Below are 10,364 nucleotides of genomic sequence, written 5' to 3'. Positions count from 1 at the left end.
TGTGGGTGTCTACTACATGAGGAGGGGTTTTAATCGAATAATAATATTAATAATACAGTGTAATTCAACACAAGATAATATTTAAAATAAACATTTTAAAGTTTTTAAAGTACAATGTAGGCTCGCCTTAATTGAAAAAACTTTCAAATTAAGGATGTATCACTCTAAAAATATTTAATCAAAAAAATTATAAATACTTTAAAAAACTATTAACATTAATGACAGAAATTAAAATTTTTGTTAAAATTATTTATTTTATAAGCTGTAATTGAAAAAATTAAAGCATGTTTCATTGCTTGCAAACATTTTATTTGCACAAAAAATCTTATATAAGGTTAAAATATACTAATCATATAATACATTACATAATAACAATTTACCTAAGTATAATTAAAATATAGTAAAACTCAAAACGTAATAAAAAAATATCTTCTTTGGTAGATACAGACAGTAGATGGTGTGTCGCTGTTGAAAAGGCAATCACAACGGTAAAGTGAATCATGTTAGCGTCGTGATCGCCTCTGCACCACAATAATACTCGTGATAACAATCCCGACAAGATTTTTTTCAATAAAGTGCTCATAAGGATATACAGTATTATTTTAATTACCCCTACTCAAAAATAATTGTTACATTTAGAAACGTGAGGTAAGTCATAAAGGTGAAACATTGTTAGATTAGCCTAAGCCTTTTGTTTTTATTAACAGTGGTTACTCAGACCTCCGTTGCTAGTTTTGAATGGGCTACCATGACAGTTCAAGCTTCAGGGCCCCTAAAATGTAGGCCGACAGCGTTTTGCACCCCAGCCCAAAGTTTCCATGCCATGCTGGACATGCTCAATAAGAGCACCTAGTATTCTCTAAAATGTGAAGTTTCCAATTAACAGAACAGATTTAAGCCAGTGGCTCAGGGGACTGTCAGTTCCATCATTGTGAAGGTTTCATTAAGGTATTTCCATAAATTGAGTAGGAACCAACTGTGCCTTGAAATTTCACCATTGGTTCTGTGCATATTTCGGAAACAATAAGCACTTTGAGTAGTGAGAAAGGGCGCTATATACACGTAAAGATGTCTTATTATTTTTAGCCATCCATTTTCTAACCCGCTGAATCAGAATACAGGGTCACGGGGTCTGCCGGAGCCAACCCACGCAGACACGGGGAGAACATGCAAACTCCACGCAGGGAGGACCCGGGAAGCGAACCCGGATCTCCTAACTGCGAGGCAGCAGCGCTACCACTGCGCCACCGTGCCGCCCTTTTATAATAATAATAATAACAATAATAATAATAATAATAATAATAAAAAAAATAATAATAATAATAATAATAATAATAATAATAATAACTTGTCCTGGTTATAGCCATCTACAGTTAGAGCAGTAATATAATCCAAGTTAAGGTTCAGGTGCATGCATCCGCGATAGTAAATATTATTTGGCGATGTTATGGCGCACGTTGGTGATATGGAGTAATGAAATAGTGAAAGACCTTTAATAAAATTACAGTTGAATGCATGACCAAGTGCAAACTTCCATGCTTCGCTATGTTAGCTTGAGCCAACCAAGCAAAACGTGATCGGTTTTTTTGTAAACGGCGAGGAAAACAGTACACTTCACAGCAGCTAAAGTTTCGCTTACATTTTACTATTGTGTGGGTATTCAGGTGGTTTATTCATTGGCAATTCTCTCGGTGCATTCCTTAAAAATGACTCTCTTGCTTGTACCGATCCTTTTAAGATCTCGGCATTTTGTTTGCGCACTTGTAATTTTTCAGTCGATTTTGATAACAGCGCCAGTTACATAACCAAGTGCTGACACTGGGAGTCATATTTACTTCAGACGTTCCCGGCCTGGCGGCTATGAAGGCTGCTTCTCTCAAGTTTCCTTAACTGTAAGCGAGCGCTGCTATTTTTGCCAAACCGAAACTCTGCGCAGTTGATTTGTATTAATCGGATCGGAGAAAGTGCGCGTTTCAGACATAGCGACAGGCGTGTTTGGAGGACATTCTGCGATCGGTAAATGATTTATCTTGCGCATATCAGACTGGTGCATAACCCCCATAACAGTAATCTCACCTCAATAAAAACTGATAGCGCGCAATTGCCGATCGCAGACCGAGTGACTAACAATGATTTACAGGAATGTCCTTTTAAAAATGGAACACACAAAGCAAAATAGCAAATGGGAGGGGCGAATCGGCGCGCGCACTGTCACTTTCGGAACATTATTGTTAACTAATACACTACAGGGCGAGACAGTCAGCGAGAGAAATTCCTTTTTTTCTTAACCTGCGAAAGTCTTTTCCTTGTTCTGATCATTTTAACGATCTTTGCCATTAGGGAAAAAAACAGGAGCTTTCAGAATATCTTGCGTGTTGTGCTCCGAGGGGCAGATATTGCGGAGTTGGGCTGCCGAGCGTTTTCTTCATCTGGCCAAACCTGCCTCCACATGTTATCATAAACGCCAGCGCTCGTGGAGTGCGCATGCAGATGCTCACAGGTTACTTGGGGTTTTTGCTGACACCTTCAGCTCTTCTGCTTCTTTCAATGCCTCTCAACAGGAATGCGATGTTTCACCAGATTGTGATTCCCTTGACAGCTCTCTTGGGATTTTCTTCTGTTTCATCAGGTTAGTGTTTATGTGTTTCTTTATATAACAGAAGTTGATAATCCGCATAAGCCTCTTCCTCGCCGTTCATCCGATGTTTACTAATTTGTTTAGGAACTGCCAATTTATATTAATCGTATAAAGCATCTGAAACATTATTATGGACCCGTACTGATTTTAAGTTTGTTTAAGTATTTGACATGTTCATTCGTTTGGTTGATGTGGAATTTGACACTCTTTGAGTTATAATGAGTTGGAACTGTAGTTTCAGGTTTAAATATTTGACTGCAATACTTTTTAATACGTAAATAGATAAATGCCTGAGGTTAATTTAATTCATTATTTAATCCGACTTGATAGAAATAATGCTTTTATTTTGTTATAAACAGTTTGCACGTGACGATAAAACTATTTCTCCATGTAAGAACTTTGATGTAGAGTCCTTCAATTCAATCCCATTTAATCGAAGTCGGGGTCGGGGCGTTGCCGGAGCCTATCCGGGCAACACTGGGTTCAAAACGAGTCAACAGCCCTGGACCGGCAGCCCAGTGACGCACTGGGTCCAGTGAGAACCGCCAGATAAACTATGATGCTCATCTTTGGGACTTTTATGAGGACAATCCACTTAGACAGAGGGAGGACATGCAATGCAAACTCCACAGGAACCAACAACCAGGCAGAAACGCTAAGCACTGCGCCAACAGGCTGGAGAATGTTGTGTGTTATGCTGTTATTCAAATTGTCTTGAACCTGCAAGTTAACTGTTTGTTTTTTTTTCTGAACTGCAAACAGTAAGCTTAAACTGCTGCATTTTACTTCAGTGTTGGTTTTAATGAGGAATACAGTCGATATTTTTTGTCTTTGCTTGTACTGCTACATTGTTTGTCACATAAAATACCTTAATGTCATAACCAGAGACACAACTTTTGTCCATAAATAATCTAATTTGTATTTCCTGGGGAAAATCAGTGTGTGATTCCCCAAAAATAATAACTGTCTTCACCGTTTTAATTGTGTATTATATGGTGCATGGACTGCTTTGTTGGTAGTTTAAATCCTTCAAGGTTAAACAGCTTGTTTTACTTTTTAAAAATTTGAATGCATTTTTTAACCTTAGGCAACTCCTATGAAACATGTTTAGATGAAAGCAAAATAAGTAATGAATGCAAATCAATGAATTCCCAGACCATATTGAGCTGTGTTCTTTAGAACTGTGTGTGTGTGTGGTTATCCCTATGCCATGTGCATTTGCTTGCCATCCACGGATGAAAGAGAACAAAGAGTAACGATAGTGTAAAGGGAATGTTGAGATCCTATATACTGTTGCACGAGTTGAGCTTTGTCAAGCTTTGGAAGTTTAACACAATTTCCAGACAAAGGAATCAAGTAATCAGTGCAGGTTTTTTGACAGCAAGCACACTCCAACAATATTGTACAATGTAAACACATTCAATACAAAGTGATGCAAACGATGGGGAATTATGAATTCACATTCTAGCACAGGGAACTGTGAGAACAGACCATGCATTTCCTGGCTTTCAATTTTAAGTTGGAAAAAAATACCTCAAACAGAATGTGCTTGATGGACTATAAGGGTGTACAGTTAAGTCAGCATTAGTTTGATAAATACAGTAGGTTTGGTTTAAAATTAAATACGACTGTGACAGCTCTGAAACTGAATGAAGAAAAGAAGTTCTCTACTTACTGAGAATGGGGTCATTGAGCCAAGGCAAGGTACACAAAAAGAAATAATGTCACAAATATTTTAGCCATGCTTCTGTTTAGGTTTATGAGACATGGCCCTGAGCCCTTCGTCCTGAATACTGGGCCTAGATCTCTAGGCTGGTGCTGTTAAACCTCTTGAGGCAGCACAACTATAATGTAATTTTACAGGCTGCAGATGCAATGAAACCCCAGCAAACAGAGAACAGACATATCAGTGTTATTCTTCACATTGTTTACCTGTTGGTACGTGAGCTGAAGAAGCAGTGTTACTGATATTTATTTCTTCTTATTCTGCTTTAGGGCTCAGCAGTATGTCTGTGGGAGTGGCACATCGGTGTGAGAATCGTGCATGTAACCCTAGGATGGGGAATCTGGCCTTTGGCAGAAGGCTGCTCACCCAATCGACATGTGGATTGAATTCTACAGACCTTTTCTGCGCATTTAGTGACAATGCAGATGGTTCTTGTCGGCCTTACAAGTGTGACAAGTGTAACGCGGCCCATCCCAACTATGCCCACCACTCGGCTGCTATGGCGGATTCCTCCTTTCGATTCCCTCACACTTGGTGGCAGTCTGCTGAAGGTGTACACAGAGAGACCATCCAGCTTAATCTAGAGACACAGTTTTATTTCACACATATGATCATGGTGTTTAAATCACCCAGGCCTGCTGCAATGCTCTTGGAAAAATCACACGACTTTGGAAGGAGCTGGACCCCTTATAAATACTACTCTACAAACTGCTCGGAAACCTTCGGCTTGGAGGATGACACAGTAATAGAACGGGCCATGTGCACTTCGAAGTACTCTGGAGCATTCCCCTGCACAAGGGGAGAGGTAAGAGGAGACTTTGTAGTGTTTTGTAACTCCACTGTATAAACAAATCTCTTCACTCCTAGTACAGTACTGCTCATTGCGAAGGTTTGCAGGCACTTTTCACTCGACTCCACTTTAACATTCCTGAGAACCAGGTGGCACAAGTTGTAATGTTGTTTCTTGTTGAAAATGCTGCATTCCAGCCTCTTTAGAAGTAACAGACAGGTTCAGTGTACTCTGGGCCGAGAATCTGCCTGAAAGCCAGGTACCGTATTGTTGTTGGGGGGGAAAAAAATGTGAAAAACACTCCTTGTTTGGTGTTAGGGTAAATACATTGTATAGCTTTAGCTGAAATTACATAGCAACCAGGAGAAGCAAAATATGTTGGTTTTAAAATTGCTTTGATTTATGAAATAATGAAGATGACTACAACTGGTATATGGCATGAAGTAAAGGTATTGGCTCAGTAGGGTGCCAGGCTCTTTTTAAAGTTAAACATGTAATCTCTCTCTATATATATAAAATCCACCGTCTCTCTGTCTGTCTGTCTGTTTGTATGTATGAATGTATGTCTGTCTGCATTTTCACCAGAGAACTACTTAATGGATTTAGATTGGGGTTTTTTTATATAATTTGCTTGAACATTCCGGTTGATTTTGTGACTTCTCTCATCACATCAAGTATTAGAGTTTAGTTGTGGCACCGATTTATTCGCCCGAATCCAAGAGACAGGCCGTGGGGCGAGGGAAGGGTGATGTTGGACCTCAGGAGTAGGGAGCTGGATGGGGCCATTCTCACTCACATGCCAGCCTCCGTTCAAGTTGCTGTACCTCTCATCACGTGTTGGAGCATACCTTCCCGCCGCTTAGCTAGCGATACCTGTTTGTTCAACAGACATTATCATCTACTGATTATTAAAGAGTGATGTTTGACATTTTTGAGAGAGAGAGATCACAGCTACGCGTGTTTTAGATGGTACCTGCTCATTGGCAGAGATATCACGGCCATTTGCTCTTCTCCCCACGTGGGGGATGCTCTCCCATCAGAGCTGAACATGATCTGATACAGTGGCCACGTTTGACATTGGAGCGTACCTACCTTCCATTTGGCCAGAGATACCTTGCCAATTTTTTACAATTTTTGCAAAGAGATCACAGTTAAATTCTCGCTGCTGATCGCAAAACCTAAAATATTGTATATTTAGAGGCCCTTGGATACAAAAGCTAACAATATAAATTGTTCTCAATACAAATTATTACATTTTCATTTTTATTATTTGTAAAGTTTGTCCTGTCTCTCTAATACGCGGGTGGACCCACAGGGGACAGCTAATATTGGATAAAAGCAAACCACACAGTATATATATATATATATATATATATATATATATATATATATATATATATATATATATATATATATACTCTATATACTTCAGTATATGTAAAATCTCATGCAGAATACTTTGATGAATCAGTTGTCTGCATTTTCTGTGAAGTGGGAGCATTGATCCTTTTCAAAGGGTCTTGTCTTTGTGCCATTTACATGTGAAAAAAATGCTTCCATGGCCAAAGGGAAATTTGATTTGATGAATGTTCAGGAAGATATTTCCCAGCATGAAGTATGTGATTCTTCTTCTAATCTGAATAAATCTTGATGACTGCAGCAGTAGAGAATGACAACATCTATAAGTTGGAGGAAATCTGTCTCCCAGAGAAAACACTGCCCTAATTCTAACAAAGACTGACACGTTTACAAGATAACTCATTAGGCACAGTCCTCACTGTAAGTTAATCCTGCAAAATGGTAACAAACATTTGGGTAGTTCAGAAAAATATAAGAAATGTTGTACTACTTCATGCTCTCTGTAAAAAGACCAGCAATGAACTTAGTGCAGTAAACTCTGCCCCTGGTCCTGGCAGGCTACTAAGTGAAAAAGTTCATATTCCTGGCAGCGCACCTTAGGCAAAGTAGGCAGACTTGATCCTGAAAGGCTCCGGTTGCTGAAGATATTTTTTTACAAGTGCTGCTTGCTTGATTAGTCATGCTTGCTTGTTTTTAAATTCAGAAGGAACACGTAACGGCTGCATATACTGTATTTATTTTGACTTTCCAACATTATTGCATTGTTTGAAACTGATTAGTTGTTTTGTCTTAAAAGTACTTAGTTTCTGATGTGGAAAAGGCATAGGCACTGACTTGTTTTCATTCTTGCCTACTGTTAATCATAAAATAATTACTTCTTGTTCCTATATACTTAATCACTAACAAATAAAATTAGAACATTGTATTGTTCATTAATTAGGATGATACTATAGTTTAACAAGAAATATGACTAATTAAGGATTTCATATGCAGGCATGAATAGACCACAAATATCGAGACAAATGCTGCGTCAGAAGTCATTCATGTTCATCTCTAGTCTAGGACTTTGGACCTGTATGCATAGGTCTAAAATGCATATTTATCAATTGATAAATTAAAACATTCAAGGAGTCAGTAGACATTTACTTTTGAACTGTTTTTTTTTTTTTTTTGAAAATTCCTAAACATGTTTTACTCAATGATACAACTTACTGGCTTTGAATGCTACTGCAAGTCAATCTCCATACAGAGTTTCTCACAGTGTGTGAGTTCTCCTTCTATGTCCTCAAAGATGTGCACAGGACTGTGGAGTCAGAGTCAAAAGCAATTACTGGATCAGAGTCAGAGTGAGTAAAAAGGTACCGGCTCTGAGTCCAACTAAATGTAAATTGTAATATAATGTGTTAAAATTTCCAATTTCACATATACTAATTCAACTATTATTTCTTCTAGACGTTTGATAAAAAAATATATCTTTTTTAATTTAGTACATTTAGTCTTATGTTAATGTAACTCAGTATCTGTAAGTCACAACAACATAACTACAGCCTTTAAGCCTGAACTTTAACAAGTTAGAGTGCTAAAAAGTAGCCTGATGTTTCACACTGGCAGTGCCTTGTATCTCTTATCTCGTGTGCTTTCAATCAACACAGTAAGTATATTAGTCTAATTCCAAACAGAGAAGTCAGAGTTGGAGTTTGTGGTACTAGAAATTGAAGGCTCTGTGATGGACTGCAACATTCTACAAAGCTGATTCCTGCCTTGTGACCAGTGCTGTTAGGATAGGCTTCAGTTCCCACAACCATGTATTGTATTAGGGGGTCGAGAATGTCATGTTATCGTCAGTATATTAATTGGTATTATACTGTTTATATATTTACAACATTACAGTTAAAATTTTAAAACTTATTGCAATTCTCTGAAAAAATAAGTTTTAGGCCTATTTCAATCTGCCTCCCCTGCAGAGTTACGTTTCACATTGTATAATACAACAGAAATAAATCTTAACTTTAAACATCTATATCTTAAAAAGCAGAATAATTTGATTTAAAAACTGTGGAAGATAGATGGTGCTATAACATGCTAACCTGACACAAATAGATGCTAGAGGCACAAGTCCAAAGAGCACATGTGAATTTATATCTATATACAGTGTCCCCAACAGCCCAATCACACACTTTCTTTACTCTTTTCTTTTCTCCTCCACTCCTCCTCAGAAAGCTTCGTCGTCGTCATGGTCGTCCTTGTCCTCATTGTTGTCGTCATTGTCATCCTCCTCCTCCGGCTCCTGGAATACGGCTTGCTGGCCCCTTATATAGGTCACCCAGAAATGCTCCAGGTGCTCGTTGACCTACTTCCGGCTGCTCTTCTGGGTCTGGGTGTGGTGGAAGAGCTGCTCTCCAGGACTCAGCACCTTCTCTCTCAGGTGCAGCACTCCCTGGCAGCACCCACAGATCCCAACAGGGCAGCACCGTACTCTCACTCCCATGTAACCCTGCGGGAGTCCGAGGCACCGCTACAACCCAGATGAGCTACCATTCCGGGGGAGGCAACGTTCTGATGACACTTGCTTTTACAAATGTAAATTTGTATTGTAACTTTCTGTAGTGACCACAATCTTAAGGCAACAAGAACACGGGGACCTGGTGGGAAACATGTTAAGGGCAAATTTCATACAAATGTTAAAAAGTTTTTTCTTTGTGCAAGGAACCATAGACAAATGGAATAAATCACCAACTTGAGTGGTGGACAGCAGGACTTTAGTAACCTTCAAATCGCATCTTGATGTTATTTTGGACACTCTAAGAGAATAGGATGGCTGAGCTTGTTGAGAAGAAGGGCCTGTTCTTGTCACAATGTTCTAATGTAAATATATGCTAAAGAGAATGCGTATTTCTAAAATTTGGGTACAGGACAGTTGATTGTACTATTTAAGGGGTCACATGGGGCCAGCAGTGGAGATTAAAGCATAAGCTTTAGATTGAAAGTTTAACTTATTACACCATCATAATCAGCAGAAGCTTAACTTTTTTTTTTCTGGGTTTACGCAGGTTACCTAGTTGTACGCCAACATATTTTACATGTTCTATAATGTTTTCTCTGCAGTGCCCAACATCCTTTGGGGTGAAACTGATTTTTTTTTTTCCATATAAACCAACGCCACTTGCAATTACATCTTCTTTGGCCACCCTTTTGGTGTTATCATCTACACCTCCATCTTGGTGACGATGCGGGTTCTCTTCCATGCTCTCCTCGTCTGTTCGGGAACCCTGAACCCAACACCGTTGATAATTTCACCAAGATGAGCTGACAAATCTCTTAAGGCCAGAGGATATTCCATAAAGTGCTTTTATTTAAAACAATAATCAAATCAAAAAGTGCAGAGTCAAAGTTCAATAAATAAATCCATAAAATCAAGTGTCCAGTGGGGTTAAAACCAACAATAAATCCTTTAAAACACAAGGTTAATATATGCAGCAATTAAAACGCAGTCTCTTTCTCTCCAGCCCACCTCTGTCTCTTCCTCCCCGGCTCTCCATTACTCGCGGCCAGCGGAAACCAACAACAACGATCTCCTTCAGTTAACCTCAGTCTTGGCCTCCATCAGGAAGTCACTGCCAGACCGCCGAGGTCAACTCTCCCTCCTCGATCCTTCGCGCACCCGCAGTCGCTCCTCAGATCCTTCGGGAGGGCACCCCTCCTGCTCATCCCACTCACTGGTACATTGAGCGCAACAGAATAACGCTCCTTCACGGGACCCCAGCTCATGGCATTTCCACCTTCCAGGTGGCCGGATCGTCACCACCTGACTGCTGTTTTCCGACCTTTTACTGTATCCGCTTTTCTCTCTC

General features: G+C 39.3%; 1 protein-coding gene across 1 annotated transcript in view; it reads left to right on the top strand.

The window, feature by feature from the left end:
- The first annotated feature begins 1,614 nt into the window (after positions 1-1,614).
- Positions 1,615-10,364, top strand: part of ntn4 (netrin 4) — a 100,027-nt gene continuing 91,277 nt past the window's right edge. Inside the window, exons 1-2 of the mRNA XM_039761260.1 lie at positions 1,615-2,629; positions 4,634-5,169. Of these exons, the coding sequence (XP_039617194.1) occupies positions 2,485-2,629; positions 4,634-5,169 (681 nt within the window). The 5' untranslated portion in view covers positions 1,615-2,484. The remainder of the gene's footprint in view (positions 2,630-4,633; positions 5,170-10,364) is intronic.

Source organism: Polypterus senegalus, chromosome 8, assembly GCF_016835505.1.
Source record: "Polypterus senegalus isolate Bchr_013 chromosome 8, ASM1683550v1, whole genome shotgun sequence".
In the NCBI taxonomy this organism is placed as follows: domain Eukaryota; kingdom Metazoa; phylum Chordata; class Cladistia; order Polypteriformes; family Polypteridae; genus Polypterus; species Polypterus senegalus.
This window is presented reverse-complemented; position numbering and strand designations above follow the sequence as displayed.